Below are 20,432 nucleotides of genomic sequence, written 5' to 3'. Positions count from 1 at the left end.
TAATCAGACAGATACCGAAGAAAAGCTGACCTCATCTCTTCAACAAAAAAATAGCAAAAATTGGGGGTGAGGGGATGGGAGAAACCCTGTCTATGCTAATTTAAACAGAATTAAGAAACATAACCAGCATAATGGTTGTTTATGACTTCTATTTTGAACAAAACAACTGAAAAAGAAATTTTTAAAACCAGTTTGAGAAGTTTGAATATGAACAGAATCAAATAATATTTGGGCATTATTGTAAATTTTATTAGATGTCATAATAGCATTTTAATTAATTAATTAATTTTTGTGACAGAGACAGAGAGAGGGACAGACAGGAAGGGAGAGAGATGAGAAGCATCAATTCTTTGTTGTAGCACTTTAGTTGTTTGTCGATTGACCTCCCATATGTGCCCCGACCTGGGGGCTACCGCAGACTGAGTGACCCCTTGCTCGAGCCAGCAACCCTGGGCCCAAGTTAGCGAGCCTTGCTCAAACCAGATGAACCTGCGCTCAGGCTGGCAACCTTGGAGTCTCGAACCTGGGTCCTCCACATCCCAGTCCGACGCTCTATCCACTGTGCCAATGCCCAGTCAGGCATAATAGCATTTTAGTTATGTGAGAAAATATCTTTATTTTTTGGAGATGCATATTGAAATATTTATAAGGGAGCCCTGGCCGGTTGGCTCAGTGGTAGAGCATCGACCTGGTGTGCAGGAGTCCCGGGTTTGATTCCCGGCCAGGGCACACAGGAGAAGCACCCATTTGCTTCTCCACCCCTCCCCCTCTCCTTCCTCTCTGTCTCTCTCTTCCCCTCCCACAGCCAAGGCTCCATTGGAACAAAGATGGCCCGGGCGCTGGGGATGGCTCTGTGGCCTCTGCTTCAGGCGCTAGAATGGCTCTGGATGCAACAGAGCGACGCCCCAGAAGAGCAGAGCATCGCCCCCTGGTGGGCATACCGGGTGGGTCCCGGTCAGGCGCATGCAGGAGTCTGTCTGACTGCCTCCCTGTTTCCAGCTTCGGAAAAATGAAGAAAGAAAGAAAGAAAGAAAGAAAGAAAGAAAGAAAGAAAGAAAGAAAGAAAGAAAGAAAGAAAGAAAGAAAGAAAGAAAGAAAGAAAGAAAGAAAGAAAGAAAGAAAGAAAGAAAGAAAGAAAGAAAGAAAGAAAGAAATATTTATAAGGGAAATGTGCCTGTTATTTACTTTTAATGCTCAAAAGAAGCTAATGTGGCAAAATATCAATAACTGTGAAGTCCAGATGATGAGTATATGAGTATTTAATATGTACTACTATCGTTTTTTGCATTTTGGAAAATTTTTGCTATAAAGCAAGAGAGTAAAGTGATTAAATTTGAAGTTTAGAAAGCTCACTCCCTAGCTCATTGGATGATGAAAGTGGAAGCCAAACACTAGTCAGATGATTAGCACAGTAGTCAGAAGGAAAGAGCACTGTGGTTTAGATAGGGCAGTGAGTATGGAGAAACATGGATCAGTGGGAGACACAGCATTTAGCAGGTAGAACGTAAGATTTTGTTTGGTAGACTTGAGAAGGATGAGGGCAAAAGAAAGAAGTCAAGGCTAATAACGAAAGCAAGTATGCGCCTGGCCTGTGGTGGTACAGTGGATAAAGGCATCAACCTGGAATACTGAGGTTGCCAGTTCGAAACCCTGGGCTTGCCTGGTCAAGGCACATATGGGAGTTGATGCTTCCTGCTCCTCTTTCCTCTTTCTGTTCTCTCTACTTCTTTCTTTCTCTCTCTCTCTCTCTCTCTCTCTCTCTCTCTCTCTCTCCAATAAAAATGAATAAATAAAACCTAAAAAATTACTAAAAAAAAAAAAGCAAGTATGCATCTAATATTTAGTATACGACAGTGCAATCATTGTTCTAAGCGATTCACATGAGTTTAATTCCTGTAATCCTCACAATCACCTTGTGAGCTAGGTGCTATGGGCACCTCCATTTTACAGATCCAGGGAAATTTGGGTGCAGAGAGGTTAAGCTACTTGCCCAGAAAAATGCCACCCAATGGAGGATAATAGCTGCCCAGACAACTTAATGGAGGAAGAAGATTTTAATAGTAGCCAGTGGAGCACCAGAGCACGAGCTCCCCGAAGTTAGATTTCTTACACCTTTTACAGTGTCCGTGCAAGGGGCTCGTGACTCCTTTGTCTGAGGTCCTACTGCACCTCCTGACTCAAGGTTGGGGTGAGGGAGTTCTCGGCGGGCCAGCAAGGCTGAAGGGGTTTCCGGACCCCTGGCCCTGTCTATTTACAGATCTTGTTTCTCTTGTAAGTATTGTTAGAGTCTCCAGTAGGTCAGTTAGAGATCTCCTGTTAGAGTTAAAGAGGTGGATCATCTTTAACTGGCTGAGCAGTCATTCCTGCAGGCCCCTTGTCTTGCATTCTTCTAGTTTCTCCTCTCAGTGCCCTCAGTAGGTGGCATTAATAGAACTGGAATCCAGGCACACACGCAGAACCCTTTCTGCTCTTAATTAAGATTCATAAGCGTGCCTGTTCTACTGATTTTTATGCTCCTTATCTTAGGGTTTATGCTTCCCCACTCATGTTATCTTTACTGGTCCCCACCCAAATATAACCTTTTTTGCCAACCCTGAGACTAGGAAATAAAGGTGGTGGTCTTTGGGGAAAAGTATGTATCAAAAAGGGTATGGCCAAGTGGGAATTCTAGTAAGGCACATATCCGGTGGAGGATGGATGAGGTGGGTGGCCGCCCCGCTGACAGGGCTCTTACGCTACGTATGACGCAAATAAGCGTAAGAGCTGGGGGTGGAGATGCTGTCACCACCCACCCCGGGTTGGCTGAATTGCGGCGAGAGGGGCGTGTAGACCCCGCCTCATAGGTGGGTGGGGAGTGGCAGGCCCCGCCTTGGACCCTCCGCCAGGCTCCCGCCAGCGTCGCTGCGGCTCAGGCTGAGGAGCGAGCGCGCGGAGCCGGGGAGGATGCGGCGCCCGCGGCGGCCTGGGGGTCCCGGGGGATCCGGGAGTCTCCGGGTGCTCCTCTGCCTCCTGCTGCTGAGCTGCCGCCCGGGAGGCTGCAGCGCCATTAGTGCCCACGGTCAGGAGGAAAGGGGGAAGCCGGGATGGAGGAGTACGGTGCCGGGAGCACAGCTCAGTGGGGGTGCGGGGAAGTGCCTGGAAGGTGGGAAGCTCGGGTAGAACGTGCGTGGAGCGGGGTGGGGGGAGGCACTGGGAGAGGAGAGGGCGTCTGAGAGGAAAGGGGAGTAGGCCTGGAAGTGGGGCTGGGAATACGGGGCGGGACCTCAGAGCAGGGGGCTCAGGGGCAGATAGCGGGTTTGGGGAGAGGAATGGAGGTGCGTATGGACAGAAGGACTCAGAAACAAGCTGCAAGTCCACGGGAGAAGCAAGTCGTGCCAAGGCGCCAAAGAAGTGGCGACCAGTGCAAAGTGGCGGAGAGGGGGATAGGAGGAGGGCGGGGGGACCCTGGTCTCCGGGCCGTAGGAGTCGGGGCAGCGATCTTCGTTGTCCGTAGAAAATCAGGCCACGGGAAGGGGTCAGGGTTTTTCTTTATGCCGAGAGAGGTCGATTGCTGGGATCTGGTCTCCGACCAGAGAGGGACAGCTGCGGGAGAAGGCAAGAAGAGGGTGAAGAGGGAAGGGTCCTCTCCCTTCCCTTCTCCCCACAGCCTGGCCCGGTGCTGACTCACGTCTTAGCGGACAGAGACAGTCAGCGCTGACTCATGGGTCGGGGGAGGGTGGGGGCAAGGGGCGCGTGGGGGAAGGGGCGCAGCCTAGCCGCCTGGCACTCTCCGTCAGCGCCGGCTGGGAGGCCAGTGAAGGCTACTTCCGGTGGCGCTGTGTCGGTAGGATGGTAGATGAAGGCTGGAGCGGTGGAAGGGTCCTGTCCCGTGGAGACTCCGCGCCCGGTCACCCTTCCTTCTCCCATAACTTCTTCCAGACAAGCCCTCGGCAGCTCCAGGCTCAGGACTTCAGCACCACGGACAGCGCCAGCGACCCCAAGCAGGGGCAGCGTGGGGAGCATTGCCTTAGAGTCACCCAACCCTTCTCCCTTTATTACACAGAGCGTAGATGTGCTAGGGTTTTTACCTCTTCTGAGGCCCCCAGACCATCATGGTCAGGATGCTTTTAAAGATTTGGGAAGGAAAGTCCTCTTTCCCTCAGAATTTGGCCACAAACTTCCCCATAGTAATTCTGTGAGAATAGAAGGGTATGATCCTACCGCTATGTACCTGGACCCCATCATTCAGTTAAGCAAACTGAACCTTTTAGAGAAAGAATCCAAGACTCTCAGATTCTTAAAATCCAAAGCCAGACCCCGTGTTTCCTTCTCTTCCTCCTCTCCTCCTAGTTTAATCCTTTCCTTCTGATGAAAAAAACGGACCCATCTTCTTCCCCCTTCCCCAGCCTGTCTATTCATCTGACCATCCTATGTGTGTGGTTGTCTAAACCTCTGCTCACCTGTCCCTCTACAGGCTGTCTGTTTGACCACAGACTCTGCTCCCAGCTCGAAGTCTGTATTCAGGGTGAGTGAGGCCCAGGCATAGGATTTACAAGAGAGAGAGAGAGACAGTCAAGACTTGGGGGGAGGCCTGGAAGGGAGAAAGGTCCTTGGCTTGGCCAGAGGGTGAATGGCCTGGAGAATCTGAGCTCTCTGAAAGCAAGAGAGGAGATGAAGAGAGTCCTACCCATTTGCAACCTGGACTTTGTTCAAGCCCCCTATTAACACAATGTTTATGCTCTTAGATGGCTTATTTGGACAGTGCCAAGTGGGGATGGGACAGGCTCGGCCTCTTTTGCAAGTCACCTCCCCAATTCTTCAACGTTTACAAAGTGTGCTCCGACAGCTCATGTCTCAAGGTGAGGTCTGGGTGCACTAGAGGAGAGAGACTGGAACTTTTGAATAGATAAGGGTGGGGAAGCGAGGGGCCACCTGACTTAAGAAGAAGAATAGGAATAATAATTATGATAATGACAATAATAGTTATTGAAAGGTCACTATGTAACATGTACTATTCTAACCATTTTATATCATGTTGTTTAAATTATCACAACAATCTTAGGAGGTATAGACTTTCATTTTACAGATAAGAAAATTAAGGCTCAGAAAAGTTCAGCAAGTTGTTCAAGGTCACACAATTAGTAAGTGGCAGAGGACTCAAAAATCTGGAGGACTTCCTGGAGGACTCAAAAATCTGGAGGACTTCCTGGAGGCAGTCTGACTCCAAAATCTGTTCTTGGGGGTGGGAGGAGAACAGCTCAGATCACCCACTGCGTCTCTGGACACCTCCCATGGCCCCTCTGCTCTGCCACATGTAATACACTGAGGGGAGGGGGGTGCAGTTTTCATCTTCACTGCTCCCTGTCCTAGGCCCTCAGACTGTCCCCAGCCAATCTTGCCCTATCCTATCCCCTGACAGGACTGTCCTGGCATGATGACCTCACCCAGTATGTGATCTCCCAGGAGATGGAACGCATCCCCAGGCTTCGCCTCCCAGAACCCCATCCAAGGGACCGGTAGGCATTCTTTCTCAACCAGTAGTACCCAAGGCTGGCAGGTCTGTGGTCTTCGTGATGGACAGGGGGGAGGGGCTGGGACTTGGGCACCAAGGTCAACAGGCTGGTGCATGAATACAAGAGGTTCAGAAATGGCCACACACACAGTAGGAGCTGAGATCATCCCTGGTGATCCGGCAAAGCAAGAGTGTTTTTTAAATGTTGTGGAAAAACTTGATATTTGGTATTTTAAAAGAAGTTTCAAAGTAGTCATCATGGAAAAATTAGAATTTTATTGGACCGAAGTTGTTTAATGTTTAGTTTCGCTTCTGCATGGAATTGTATATAAGAGATACTGTCATCTGTTTGTGGTTAGGGCCTTGGAAGGCCTTGTCCAGACCCTGTAGAGCAGAGAAATGTCAATGAGGGTATGGGACACAGATGAGGATATCAGGATGAAGCAGGCAGAGTGGGGTGGGGTGCAGTGTATTGGATATTTGAACCAGTGGAGAGCCAGGTGTGGGGACAGGCACACGGGGGGCAGTGGGGCAAGCTGCAGCCACAGTTCATCAGAGAGGCACCCAGCTGCCTTCTCCTGATGCTGTGCTCCCCTTCTCCATCCCTAGCCTCATGTTTCCCCAGCTTTTACCCTGTGTTTCAGGGACTCGGAGACACTTCCCAGGGAGGCATGGCTTTCTGGCCCCTTCCCATGCTACTCTCTCTTCCCCTGAGGCTGCCTCGTGTTTTAAGAAGTCAGGCTTACTCTAAACTGTTGCCCTTGTCTGGCCTCACCAGCTCTGCCTTGTAGGTTCCGTGTGCCCTTGCCCCACACAGCCAACTTCCTCCCCTCCCACATACACTTTGCTTTCCTCCCTAGATCTGGCTGGGTGCCCAGGAGACCTGGTCCCGCTGGGGAGATGCTTTTACAGGGCATCCCCACTGGCTCCACCCCTGCTGCCTCTAACCGACTTCCTCGACCTCCAGTGGGTGGGACCGGAGCTGGGCCTGGCTCCGCCCTGCCCCCTCTGCAAGCTGAGCTGCTGCCCCCTCTCTTGGAGCACCTGCTGCTGCCCCCACAGCCCCCGCACCCTGCCCTGAGTTATGAGCCCACCCTGCTGCAGCCCTACCTGTTCCCTCAGGTGAGCCCTGCACGCTGCCCACCCTCACCCATCTCCAGCCCTGATGTCGCTGTTACCTGGCTCTCTGGTTTTCCACAGTTTGGCTCCCACGATGCCTCCCGAGGCTCAGAGAGCTCCCCAGGGATGGTCAGTGTCGGCCCCCTGGCCAAGGCCGAAGCCTCTGCCCTCTTCAGCAGAACTGCCCCCAAAGGCATGTTTGGAACTCACCCTGGCCACTCCTATGGGGACCCGCCAGGGCCTTCGCCTGCTCAGCTTTTCCAGGAGTCAGGTCTGCTCGACCTGACCCAGGAGCTGCCAGTGCCCAGCGGGGCCAGGGCACCGCGCCTGCCCAAGCAAGGGGACAGCAGCCGGGCAGAGGACTCCTCAGAGGGCTATGAAGAGGACAGACTAGACGGTCGTGGGGAGAAGACTCCTTCTCTGCCAGGGCAGCCAGGTGATCGTCCTCAACGTCATTCCCTTCCTGTGGGGGCTGCTTCTGTGGGCCCCTTTCTGACTACCCATGTACTTGTTCACTTGTCTTTAGAGTCACTCATACATTTAGCTACTGTGTACTGATCTCTGCCAGGCTCGGGGTAGGAGTGTGAAGACAGTTGGGGGTGGAGTGACATGACTTTTCAGATAGAGAGGCAAGATGTCCATGGTGGGCCTGAAGTTTGATCTTGGCCCCAGGAAGGTCTTTCCTTTAAACTGTGGACAAAGGCTGGGAGGGGAGGGAATTAGTGTTCTGATGTTTGAGAAAAAGTTCTTAAGTGTGCTAGTCCCCTCTCACCTCAGTTTACACATCTGAGCCCCACAAGGCCATCTTACCACCAGCCTATCCCCCTCCCCAGCAGACGTGACTCTGCAGAGACTGACAGCCCTGCTGGCAGGCCGTGGGGTGGAGCTGCGCCAGCTGACTCCGGAGCAGCTCTCCACGCTCTCAGCCCTGCTGCAGCTGCTACCCAAGGCTGCAGGACGAACTCTGGGTGAGTGTCCAGGCAGGGACGAGCAGCAACCTCTTGACCCCACCTCTCAAGGCCAGATGTAGCAGCCTAGAGGGGAGGGGTCAGGGAGGAGAGTTCTTTCAAGATGCAGGTCATTGCCAGCAAAGGGCAAGGAGCAAGGGGGTGCAGTGGTGAGGGAGGAGTTAGACCAGGAAAGGACTGGAGGGTGGAAATAATGGAAAAAGAAGTCAATGGGGGTGTGAGCAGGCATCAAGAGGCACCGAGAAGGGTGGGTGGATGGTAGTAAGAACCGAAAGAGCTGCATGGCCAGTTCACAGGAGAAGGCAATATTTATGGATAAAAGGAGAACTGAACAAATAGTTTTGAGAGATGAGGCCAATGACAGAGGGAAGAGTTAATAAAACAATCAATTAAGACGGAAGCACAGAGTCATGAGGCCGTGCTAAGGGTGAGCCCAATGACAGGGTCTAGGTCACTGAATAAGAGGAAAAGGGCCACAGCAGATGTAACAGGCTGAGTCCTCTGCCTTTCCTCCCAGCTGCCTTGTGTGGACCTTGGCCTTGGCCCTTTGCCCAGAATCTTGTTTTTCCTGTCTCTACAGGAGGGGTTGTAAACATTGGAGCTGACGTCAAGAAAGTGAGTCCCCAGCACCTCTCTGACCCACAAGTGCCCCACAACAGCAACCCCCCTTGCTGAAATCTAAACCTCAGGACCAGGACCCAGAATCTGTATCCTCCAACCCCTCGTTTTGGGGAAACCAATGCCCATAGACTGCAAGTCACTGATTGCCTATGTCTCACCTCAAGTTGAGGGCAGAGCCCAGACTAGAAGCTAGAATTCTTGATTCACTGCTTTGTCCAATACATTCATTTGCGACCATGCTCCAAGGGTCTCTAGGGGGAGAGGGAAGCTGTGAGCGGGCAGGATTCTGAGGCCCCTGGCACCTGAGGAGCTCTATCTCTTTCTCATCTGGATTTTGTAACTAAACCAAAGTCTAAAATCCTTTGCCTGCCTAGTCAGCTTCTCCCCTAAGTCCTAACCACGCTCCAGAGATTCCCCTCACTCCAGCCTCATCCTGTGGATTAGCACTGATCATGGGCCACTCACTTAATCCTCCATTCATTCATGCATGGCTGACTTTCCTGGGCACCCTCTCTGCACCTAGCCCTGCACTGGGCCCTGGGAATAGAGGAGGAAGCACATCCTAAGCGCCACTGTAGAGAGCTCGGGGTCCAGGGTATAGACCTTCGACCCTTCACTGTCCAGAGACCAGACTTCTCTCATCTCTTCTAAACAGACAATGGAGGAGCAGGTGCAAGGCGGAGACACAGCAAAGCCTCTGCCCACTACACCCACCCTGCTTGGCAACCCCACCGCCCACCCTACTTCCAGTAGAGCCCAGCAGGTGCTGAACTCTGGCTCCTCTGAGCCCCCTGAAGCTGCTGACGCCCCCGCCATGCCCGTGCTGATGGAGAAAAAGAGTCCCCTGGGCCAGAGCCAGCCCACGGCGGCAGGGCAGCCTGCAGCTCGGCCCTCAGCGGAGGAATATGGCTACATTGTCACTGACCAGAAGTAAGAGCTCTGGCCTGGGGAAACCTTCCAGTCTCCTGGGGGTTGGGCTGGCTTGCCTGGCCGGAAACAAGAGCGTAGAAATCCGGATGTAAAGTAGACAGGGGATTGGGCTGCCCTGCACTCCTGGAGTTGGCCTGTTTCAAGAAAGTGGCCAAGAGGGTCCCCACCTTCCTTCCTTCCTCTGCCGGCTGCCCCTGCAGGCCCCTGAGTCTGGCTGCAGGAGTGAAACTGCTGGAGATCCTGGCTGAGCACGTGCACATGTCCTCAGGCAGCTTCATCAACATCAGGTGCTGCTGGTACCCGTCTGGGGAGTGGGGATCTAGAAGGCAGCCTGAGTGGGGAGGGGGCTGGAGGGGTTCAAAGGAGGAGGGGAAGTCCAGGGTGAGGTCAAGATGCCACCCTAGTCCTGCTGCTGACCCCATCCAATGTCTCCCTGGCCTCAAACCCCTTGTAGGGCATCTCTGCTTGGCCCCAGCCCTATCCTCTAGAGGGGAGATGGTCAGAGCTGGCCTCTCTCTTAGAGTCGTGGGCCTAGGGTGGGTGAGGTAGTAACATAGCTCCTATTCGGCAGTGTGGTGGGACCAGCTCTCACTTTCCGCATCCGGCACAATGAGCAGAACCTGTCTTTGGCTGATGTGACCCAGCAAGCTGGTAAATCCTGCTTGGCCCCAGCCCCAGCCCTAGTAGAATAAGCCCAGGCCCGTGACTGATGCTCCCCTTGAAATAGTCCAATTCTACATGGGTCTTGCCAGCCAACTGGCATAGCACGACATGTGGTGGGTACTACCTGGGGTTGGAGAGAGCCTGACCTGTGTGTGTCCTCCCTGCAGGGCTGGTGAAGTCTGAACTGGAAGCACAGACTGGGTTCCAGATCTTGCAGACAGGAATGGGACAGGTATGAGCTAACTGGAGAGTCAGTCAAAGCCCCAGAGGGCTGATACTGCCCGCAAGAACTGGAGCTGAAACCTCGTGTATTTGTTTGGCCTGCCTACTTCTCTCCAAAGCAGCTTTCCACCATGTAGTTTTTTTCCCGGCCAGAAGATGGCCCCAGTATCTCCTTTTCCATTCTTAGGAAGGCAGCGTGCTTGGCAAGAATTAGCTAAGTAAGATGCCCTTAGCCTTCTGAGCAGTCTCTAAATTCCAAGGGACGACCTTACAAAGAAAGGACATTGAATTCAAAATAGATTTCTATTCTGCATCCAACACTGATACTTCACAGTCTATTATTCAATTCCTTGGGTTCTCTCTCCACTTCTCAACATCCATTTTTTTAATGCAAATACTCCTGGTGGGTGTTACCTGCTAAGTCTTCAGCAGTTCAGTGTAGCTGAGAAGGAGGGCTTGGGGTCCATCTGAGCTCTTCTGTCTGTGTCACCGTGCTCCTGCCCACCCAGCTCTGCCCCGGGAGTTATCCTGGCGGGGAGCGTGGCATGGGACGGGGGTGAGAAGCCGCTCTGGAATGTCTCCCCTCCACCACCCGCCTTATTGGAGCCTTGTTCCCGCAGAGAGAGGAGGCGGCCGCAGTCCTCCCCAGACAGGCGCACGGCGCTTCTCCCGTGCGCTCAGTACTGCTCACTCTGGTGGCCCTGGCGGGCGTGGCCGGGCTGCTGGTGGCTCTGGCCCTGGCTCTGTGTGTGCGGCAGCATGCTCAGAAGCGGGAAAAGGAGCGCCTGGCAGCCCTGGGACCCGAGGGGGCCCATGGTGACACTACATTTGAATACCAGGTGGGCAGCCTCAGAAGCTGTTGAAAGGGAGTGAATGGAAGGGGCTTGGGAGCCTGGGTCTCACAGGGGTGAGGGTGGGGCGTTGGGTGGGGAGTGAGCACCCATCCCGTGGGGTCCCTGGGGGTTGCTGGAGGAGCCCCAGGGGAGGGGTTGTGGGGTGTTTTAAATGGATGGGACTTGGAAGCAGATGATCCCTAAGCTTTTCCCAGTGCTGTAGTTTTGGGGTTCTGTCATTCCAGTCCATAATATTTGAGGTTGTCCTAGGCATCACCCTGCAGAACAACCCCCAGAAGACAAGGGCCAGGGCAGAAAACTACACCAGAGGAAGTGGGAGTCATTCAAAGTCAATCAGGGGTGAGCCCAGGGACCCAGAATTGAATGCAGGGCCCCGTTGAAAAGGCCTCCGGGGTCCTTCCTCTGCAGGACCTGTGTCGCCAACACATGGCCACAAAGTCCCTGTTCAGCCGGGCAGAGGGTCCGCCGGAGCCCTCGCGGGTGAGCAGCGTGTCCTCCCAGTTCAGCGACGCGGCCCAAGCCAGCCCCAGTTCCCACAGCAGCACGCCGTCCTGGTGCGAGGAGCCCGCCCAGGCCAACATGGACATCTCCACGGGACACATGATTCTGGTCAGGACCCGGCCCTGAGGGGGGAGGGGACAGGGGGGTGGGAGAGGCAGGGCTGGTGGGCGGGGCCAGAGCCAGGCTGGGCTGCCCCTGCAGACATACATGGAGGACCACCTGCGGAACCGGGATCGCTTGGCCAAGGAGTGGCAGGCCCTGTGTGCCTACCAGGCAGAACCCAACACCTGTGCCACCGCTCAGGGGGAGGGCAACATCAAAAAGAATCGCCACCCGGACTTCCTGCCTTGTGAGTGAGTCCTGCTGGCTGACCTGGCCCAGCCCTCTTTCTGTGGAGAGCTGTGGAGGGCGTGGGGGCAGAGGCTGGGCTCCTGGTTCAGGCGGAGCCACAGAGGGGCCAGGACCCAGTAACTGGAGGGATGCTTGGGGGGGCTGTGTGCAGATGACCATGCCCGCATCAAGCTGAAGCTGGACAGCAACCCTTCTCGGAGTGATTACATCAATGCCAGCCCCATTGTGAGTGGCCCTGGGTCCTGCCCCCACCTCTGCCCCATTCTTATCCTTCTCCCATAAATCCCACTCCTGTGTGATCACCACCCACCCCACCTGAAGCCCTGGGATTGTGGGGCCTGATATCCTTGCATAGAAATGGAGGGTTCACCTGACCTGTGGTGGCGCAGTGGATAAAGCATCGACCTGGAAATGCTGAGGTCGCCGGTTCGAAACCCTGGGCTTGCCTGGTCAAGGCTCATATGGGAATTAATGCTTCCAGCTCCTCCCCCCCTTCTTTATCTCTGTCTCTCCCTCTCCTCTCTAAAATGAATAAATTAAAAAAAGAAAGAAAGAAAGAAATGGAGGGTTCTCAGGCTCTCCCAAACCTTGACCCGCCCCCTGTGACCGAGCCTCTCTCCGGAGGCATTTCCCCTGTGGCTCACAGTGTACCTTCCCCGTCCCCAGATTGAGCATGACCCTCGGATGCCAGCCTACATAGCCACACAGGGCCCGCTGTCCCATACCATCGCAGACTTCTGGCAGGTGAGCTCTTGGAGGGAGGGCTTCTCCAGGGTCGAGAGCTCTGTGGGCAGCCAGCGCCAGCCAGGTCGCAGCGAGTTTAGAATGGAGTTCACCTGCGTCTCTGTTCCCAGATGGTGTGGGAGAGTGGCTGCACTGTCATTGTCATGCTGACCCCACTGGTGGAAGATGGTGTCAAGCAATGTGATCGCTACTGGCCTGACGAAGGCTCCTCTCTCTACCATATATATGAGGTCAGCAAGACCCCACAGCCAGGGGACAATGGGAGTGGGGAAAATGGATGGTAAGCATTTATACATTATGAATATATATGTATGTAAACATACACACGCATACATACGTATATTCAGACATACACCTATGTGTGGGTATGGGTGTGCATGTCCATTCTAGGGCCCAGAAGCATTTGTAAGGACCTATCAGGAAAGGTACAGAAATAAAACCATAAACTGCCGAAACAGAAGCGAAAAGCTAAGAGCTAAGAGATCGGGAAGATAAGTATGCCCAAAGACCATGATTAAGACCTACTTAGGCCCTGGCCAGTTGCCTTAGCAGTAGAGCATCGGCTCAGCATGTGGAAGTCCCGCGTTCGATTCACGGCCAGGGCACACAGGAGAAGCATCCATCTGCTTCTCCACCCTTCCCCCTCTCCTTTCTCTCTGTTTCTCTCTTCCTCTCCTGCAGCCAAGGCTCCATTGGAGCAAAGTCCTCGGCGGGGGCGCTGGGGACGGCTCCATGGCCTCCACCTCAGGTGCTACAGTGGCTCTGGTTGCCACGGAGCAATGCCCCAGATGGGGGGAGCATCGCCCCCTGGTGGGCATGCTGGGTAGATCCCTGTCAGGCGCATGTGGGAGTCTGTCTGTCTGCCTCCTCTGTCCCCTGCTTCTCACTTCAGAAAAATACAAAAATAATAATAATAAGATAAAAATAAATAAATAAATAAAAGACCTACTTAGCTTCAAGTTCCCCGGAGGCCAAAGCAAAGAAAGAAATACCATTACTCATACATTGCTTATGAAAAATAGGAACAAAGTTTTTCGTTAGGAGAGAGGATAGGTAGGGAACTTGGCTGAGCAGCAGGGAAAGGAGGAGCAGTGCGGGACCAATGGGAGGCGACCCTCCCTGTAAGACACGAACCATTAAGAACACAACAGAAGCTTATCATCAGATGAGCACTGGATAGATTTTTCATCACCAGATGAATGCTCAGCAGTCTTTTTTTTTTTTTTTTTTTTTTTTTCTGAAGCTGGAAACGGGGAGAGACAGTCAGACAGACTCCCCTATGCGCCGACCGGGATCCACCTGGCACGCCCACCAGGGGGCGACGCTCTGCCCACCAGGGGGCGATGCTCTGCCCCCCCCCCCCCCGGGGCGTCGCTCTGTTGTGACCAGAGCCACTCTAGCGCCTGGGGCAGAGGCCAAGGAGCCATCCCCAGCGCCCGGGCCATCTTTGCTCCAATGGAGCCTCGCTGCGGGAGGGGAAGAGAGAGACAGAGAGGAAGGAAAGGGGGAGGGGTGGAGAAGCAGATGGGCGCTTCTCCTGTGTGCCCTGGCCGGGAATCGAACCCGGGACTTCTGCACGCCAGGCCGGCGCTCTACCACTGAGCCAACCGGCCAGGGCCAACAGTCTTTTTTTTTTTTTAAGTTTCTTTTCATTGGTCTTGCTCATGGTTCAAGAAAAAAATCAAATTATATTACAGAATTTACGTTTGTGCGTGTGTAGCACAGACACTTTGCTACACTATGTGAGAAGGAGGAAAGAGAAACTGACCTCAAGAAGCTCACAATAGTTATGTGTAGGTGGAAAAGCCACCAGTTGTCCTAAGCAGTAGATAAGTGACACAGATAGCTAAAATTCTTGGGAACAGTTGGGGCCGTAGGGGCAGGCGGATGGGTAAGCGTCCTGTTGGATTTAGAATTTGAAGAGGCCTACGAGGTTGGGAGGACTTGGTGAGGCCAAGGCGCGAGCACGCAGACGTGGAGAGGCCCTGATGTGCTCAGGCCCCGCCCCTCCTTCTGGGCAGGTGAACCTGGTGTCTGAACACATCTGGTGCGAGGACTTCCTGGTGCGGAGCTTCTATCTGAAGAATGTGCAGACCCAGGAGACGCGCACGCTCACGCAGTTCCACTTCCTCAGCTGGCCGGCAGAGGGCACTCCGGTCTCCACTCGGCCGCTGCTGGACTTCCGCAGGTGAGCGCGTTGGGGGTCGCCGGCCTGGGGCAGACGGTGGGGCGTCCCGAAGGAGGCTACCAGGGCCCGGGGAGAGAGCAGCACAGGAGCAGGGGACCCGGGGCTGGGTTCCCCCACGGTCTCCCAGGCCACCGGCTCCTCCTGGCCTTGGGAGGCAGACTCTTCCTGCCCCAGAGCCTGGCCTCTGACCTCCAGTCGCCCCCTTCCAGGTAGCCCCAAACCGGGACTGCTGCTCCGTCTTTCTGTCCCCATCCCCCACCGCTGTGGTCCAGCTGCGTTTCTGCTCTCTCAGATGTTCTGCTGTCTGCCTCTCTGTCTGGCTCCTTCTCTTTTCCCCGGAGAAGCTCACCTTATTTCTGGCCTTTCCCTGTCTCCCTCTGTCCCTCTACTTGGCCCCTGCCTCCTGACTCTGTTTCCCACTGCCTGCTCTTCCAGGCGGCTGGGCTGGCACTACTCTGTGTCTGCTGCCCCCTCCTGATCTCACTCCCTCCTGCCCGTCTCCCCCTCTTTATCCATCCCTCTCTGTCTCTTTGCCTCCATCTTCATTTCTCTTCCTCTGACTGTGGTTCTCTTCCCCTCCCTTCTCTTTCCCATCCTGTCTCCCCTCCAGCCACCTGCTTCCCTATTCCTGTAACTGTGTCTCTGTCTCTAACTCTCCATCCCACTTCTCTCTGTCTGCGCCTGGTTCTTGTTCTGTCTCTCTACACCCCTCTTTTTCTCTGCTTCCCTCCCATCTCTGCCTGTTTATTTCTGCCTCTCTGTCCTCCCCTTCCCCGTCTCCCCCTTCCTTGGTCTGTCTCCCCCTTTCTGTCTTTCTTTCTCCCCTCCCTCTTCTGCCTCTCCCCCCCCCACACACACACACACAGCTGCCAGTGTCATTTTTGTAGTCTGTGGCTAGTATTCTTACTCCAGTTGCATAGGCACAAACATGATCATTGGCAGGGATGGCCGCTGCATAGACAGGACAGATGGGGAGCGTGGGCCCAGGGACTGCCCCAAAGGCTGCTGGGAGAGCTGGGGATGGGGAAGACACAGAGAAGGGGAAAATGCTGTCACCAGGAGTGCCTGAGAATCTCTGGGTCTTGGGGACTTGGTGGAATAGTGTGGGGCTGGGACGGGAAGCTAGCTGAGGGACTTACCCTGTTCTGACACAGAAACCACGACCAGGCCTGGCCTCCAGCACCCTCTGCTTTACCCTCCCCAGACCCGTGACTGAGAAGCCTGTCCCACTGGCAGGGACCTCCCCCTCACTGCGGCCTCCTGCTCTTTCCCTGCCCCTTGCCAGGCTGGCCTGAGGTCTCTAGGTGATGGGCAGAGAGCAGAGCCACAGAGCCTGGAACTAGTTTCTGAGCCTCAGAACAATGGTTTCTAAAAAAATGCCAAAGGCATCAGAGCCATTTCCTGTTTTCCACATTTTTAAAATCCTTGTAGAACATGAACCCATTTTAAAGCTATACAGGTAAGCTAAAAGGTTATGTTCCTTTGTTTAGGCTGGAATTATATAAACTCAGATGGCATTAGGCGCCCGGGAACAAATTAGTTGCTACTTAATAAATATAGTATTTATTAAAGATCACTAGATGAAAAGCAAAATACTTTTTTAAAATTCTCAGAAAGTGACCTAAGCAAGTCCATTGACCTCCCTCTGTTTGCTTACCTGTGAAATGAGGATGAGGACTCATATTTTAGGGGGTTTTGGCAAGAATCAATAGGATAAAGTCTGTAAAATCTTGTTTAAGTGACTAGCACATAGCAGGGCTCAATTCTATGATTATTAAATGATTGGGAACCACTATTGCAAATTCAGTTCAACCCCAGCACTGACATACCAGTGTGCTAGAAAACCATGGGGACTCCTGTAAAACCAGTCAGGGTCACCTGACTGCTACAAGTCTAGGGAAATCAGAGTGGGGGACCACTAAGTTCCAAGTTTCCCTTGAAACAATCTATTAATCCCTAAGAAGGTCCTCCCTAGTCCTAATCCACTGAGGGTATCAGGGTTCTGCAAGTGACTTTTTTTTCCCCTTTTTTTTGTATTTTTCTGAAGCTGGAAACGGGGAGGCAGTCAGACAGACTCCTGCATGCGCCTGACCAGGATCCACCCGGCATGCCCACCAGGGGGTGATGCTCTGCCCATCTGGGGCATCGCTCCGTTGCAACCAGAGCCATTCTAGCGCCTGAGGCAGAGACCATAGAGCCATTCTCAGTGCCCGGGCCAACTTTGCTCCAATGGAGCCTTGGCTGTGGGAGAGGAAGAGAGAGACAGAGAAGAAGGAGAGGGGGAGGGGTGGAGAAGCAGATGGGCGCTTCTCCTGTGTGCCCTGGCCGGGAATTGAACCCGGGACTCCTGCATTGCAGGGCAACGCTCTACCACTAAGCCAACCGGCCAGGGCCTGCAAGTGACTTTTAAAGCAAGACAGTTATAAGGGGCAAGGGCAGGTGGGACTGGGCCGCTAAGGGAGGGAGAATCCCTCTGCTCCTTGGTGAGCTGTGGTCAGAGCAGCAGACAAGAGTCTAAGTTCCAGGTAGACCCCGAATCTGCATATGACCCAACCACAGAGTGCCTGTGCTGAGGTGAGGCTGATTCAGAGTGACAGGCAGCAGTGCAATGTTCCGAGTTGAGGGATTATTCTCCCCTGACCAGAGGAACTTTGTGCCCAGAGCTATCGGCCCTCACAGCTGAGGAGCACTAAAGGGAGCCGGAGTGGGGAGCAGGTCAGCCTGGGCAGCTGTAGAGGAGGGCAGGGGACAGCACAGTGACGTGGTCAGACTGACACCCTTGAAGTCCCCAGAAAGCCTGTTCTCCCTGTATTTCTAGCAGAGGTGTCTGTTAATATTATTATGTATTATCATTAAAAGTAGCTACCATAGGCCTGACCGGACAGTGGTGCAGTGGATAGAGTGTTGGACTGGGATGCGGAAGACCCAGGTTCGAGACCCCGAGGTCGCCAGCTTGAGCGCAGGCTCATCTGGTTTGAGCACAAGCTCACCAGCTTGGACCCAAGGTCGCTGGCTCGAGCAAGGGGTTATTCGGTTGGCTGAAGGCCCACGGTCAAGGCACATAGAGAAAGCAATCAATGAACAACTAAGGTGTCGCAACAAAAAACTGATGATTGATGCTTCTCATTTCTCTCCATTCCTGTCTGTCTGTCCCTATCTATCCCTCTCTCTGACTCTCAATCTGTCTCTGTAAAGAAAAAAAAAAAAGTAACTACCATTTATTCAGCACCTACTGTGTCCCAGACCTTGCACTTAGTTGTTCTTTTTTTTTTTAATTTTTTTTATTTATTCCTTTATAGAGGGAAGAGAATGAGAGAGAGAGAGAGAGAGAGAGAGAGAGAGAAAGGGGGGAGGAACAGGAAGCATCAACTCCCATATGTGCCTTGACCAGGCAAGCCCAGGGTTTTGAACCAGCGACCTCAGCGTTCCAGGTCGATGCTTTATCCACTGCACCACCACAGGTCAGGCCACTTAGTTGTTCTTTACATGGATTATCTCATGTAATCATGGTATGAACCCTAAGAAGAAGGTGACTGTTACTATCATCCCCACTTTACAGGTAGAAAACCAATGCTCAAAGAGGTTAAATCAGTTGTTCCAGGTGCATAGTTTGGGCCCAGAGCTTGTAAGGGACAAGGCGAGCCCAGGGCTACCCACACCCTCCTCAGTTCTTTGCCTTCAGCCCTGCTTCCTCTCTTTCGCTCTCTTCCCTCTCTGTCCTGGGCACGTGGGGAGAAAAGGAAGAGAGAGAGGCCTACAGGTGTGTGTTCCGGTTCTCTTCCCCTCTGTTGGTGCCCCGGCCCTCATCCCCATTTCTCGTTACAGGAAGGTGAACAAGTGCTACCGGGGGCGCTCCTGCCCCATCATTGTGCACTGCAGGTGCGTGGAGGCTGGCGGGGGCGGGGCTGGGGATGGACAGGGACAGGGTGGGACATCCCAGGCCAGAGGGCCCTGAGGTGGGGCATTCTTGAGATTTGCCCCTCTAGTCCTACACCCTGTGCTCATCTACCATGAGTGCTGCTTGCCTGTCCCCTGAGGCCAGCTAGCAATCAACAGTCCCTGGGCCACATTCAACATGCCATGTTTTGTTTTTTATTAATGGCCCATGAGCTAAGCATGATGTTCACATTTTTTAATGGTCGAAGGGGAAGGAAGGAAGAATGCGCAACAGAGACTACATGCTCACAAAGTTGGAAATAGTTACCAGCTGGCCGTGTACACAAAAACTTTGTTGAACCAAAACCTGGCCAGAGGCTGGAAACCCATTCGCATTCCCTCCTGCTGCCTCCCCACCCCCAGCCCCTCCCCAGAGCTGAGCCAGGGCTCTCCTTGCTTGTTGACCCGCTGCCCAAGTGACACCCCGCAGGTCATAGGCTCCCAGTCTAAGGCTTGATTCCCAGGGCCCAGGTGCTATAACTGTCCCCTCATCCTTAGCTCACTGACACCCTCTCTGAGCTGGCCCTAGTGGCTCCACTCGCGTCCTCCCCACCCAAGTCTTCACCTCCTCCACCCCTCTCCCTTTTCCACTGGCTCCCGAGCTGAGCTGAGCCTGTTGCCATCCCCTGTTTCAGCGATGGCGCAGGGCGGACTGGCACCTACATCCTCGTCGACATGGTACTGAACCGCATGGCCAAAGGTGAGGACCTTCCCCACAGTGCCTGCAGCTCAGCCCAGCCCCTGGCCTCCCGCCCCAGGACACCCCAGGCCTTCTGGGTCCTGTCCTCCTCCGGGCACCCTCTGAGTGGCCCCCTGTTTCCCCCCCCCCCCCACTGCCCCCAGGAGTGAAAGAGATCGACATCGCAGCCACCCTGGAGCATGTCCGTGACCAACGACCCGGCCTTGTCCGCTCTAAGGTGACTGTTCCTCCCTACCCCAACCCTGACTGTCACCCTTCCCCAGGGAAACCAGCAACAGCTTGCCTTGCCTGCCTGCCTCCCCCCACCTGTCTCTGTACCTCCCCAGGAGAACCCCTGCTCCCCTTCCTAAAGCCCCCCCCCCAACACACACACTGAGGCTGGGCAGAGACCAGGCCTTCCCATGACGCTCCTCCACCTGCCCTTCCCAGGACCAGTTCGAGTTTGCCCTGACAGCTGTGGCCGAAGAGGTGAATGCCATCCTCAAGGCCTTGCCCCAGTGAGCCCCCGGGGCCCCACGGGCAGCCAGGCTCTGTCCCTTTGCCTGTGTGAGCCTCTCTCTGTGTACCCACTCCTCGCTCCCCAACCCGCACCCCAGCCCCTCCTGAACACAGCCCCTCCAACAGGAGTGTGGAAGGAAGGTGGGCAGAGTGGGCGGGGCAGGCCGGCCCGGCCTCCACCGTGCGGAGCCCAGGGCGCCCTGGGGGAGCTGGCAGCCGGGCAGGAGGGGAGCCATGGGCAGGCCTTGCGCCTAGAGCCTTCTCGTGCCTGATTGTCCTGGCCCCCAGCCCATGCTCCTAACATGTTCGTGGGGACACCCCACCCCCACCCTTCAGTGTGGACAGACAGGGTGGAGGGGCCACCGCACCCCGCTCCCCTGCGCTCCCAGCCCCCGCTGCCCACTGTCCCGGCTCCCTGGCCCCGCTCCGGCCCCTGCCGTCCTAACCTCTCGCTCTGGCCCCTGCCGTCCTAACCTCTCGCAGAGCTCCTCTCCCCAGCCCCTGCCGTCGCGCCACCTGCTACTCCGCTCTCTCCCTCTGGCACAAGAGAACATTTCTAGAAAACTCTACTTTTGTATCAGTGTGAATAAAGTTAGTGTGTTGTGTGTGCAGCCGCATCCTGGACGCCCACGCGCTTCCGCCCGCT

The 20,432-nt window shown here is 54.3% G+C and overlaps 1 protein-coding gene and 1 non-coding gene across 3 annotated transcripts; one reads left to right on the top strand and one right to left on the bottom strand.

Moving 5' to 3' along the window:
- Positions 1-2,862: 2,862 nt before the first annotated feature.
- Positions 2,863-20,396, top strand: PTPRN (protein tyrosine phosphatase receptor type N). 2 transcript variants are annotated; one of them, XM_066345640.1, is made up of 23 exons: positions 2,863-3,058; positions 4,454-4,504; positions 4,725-4,838; positions 5,399-5,495; positions 6,352-6,613; positions 6,692-7,046; positions 7,444-7,578; positions 8,159-8,193; positions 8,855-9,129; positions 9,330-9,416; positions 9,701-9,780; positions 9,960-10,024; positions 10,635-10,853; positions 11,277-11,477; positions 11,571-11,718; positions 11,872-11,945; positions 12,387-12,464; positions 12,575-12,694; positions 14,486-14,652; positions 18,478-18,531; positions 19,224-19,288; positions 19,432-19,505; positions 19,718-20,396. In XM_066345640.1, the coding sequence occupies exons 1-23, from the start codon at positions 2,944-2,946 to the stop codon at positions 19,787-19,789; spliced, it is 2,943 nt and encodes a 980-aa protein (XP_066201737.1). In that variant the 5' UTR covers positions 2,863-2,943; the 3' UTR covers positions 19,790-20,396. The 2 variants fall into 2 exon arrangements, with proteins under 2 accessions (XP_066201737.1, XP_066201738.1); XM_066345641.1 differs by having other exon boundaries at positions 2,864-3,058; positions 7,447-7,578.
- Positions 16,970-17,045, bottom strand: TRNAC-GCA (transfer RNA cysteine (anticodon GCA)). Its single transcript has one exon. It is a non-coding gene; the product is annotated as a tRNA-Cys (tRNA).
- Positions 20,397-20,432: the final 36 nt, after the last annotated feature.

Source organism: Saccopteryx leptura, chromosome 7 (genome assembly GCF_036850995.1).
Source record: "Saccopteryx leptura isolate mSacLep1 chromosome 7, mSacLep1_pri_phased_curated, whole genome shotgun sequence".
Lineage (NCBI taxonomy): Eukaryota > Metazoa > Chordata > Mammalia > Chiroptera > Emballonuridae > Saccopteryx > Saccopteryx leptura.
Note: the sequence above shows the minus strand (reverse complement) of the source record. Positions and strands in the feature narration are given on the sequence as shown.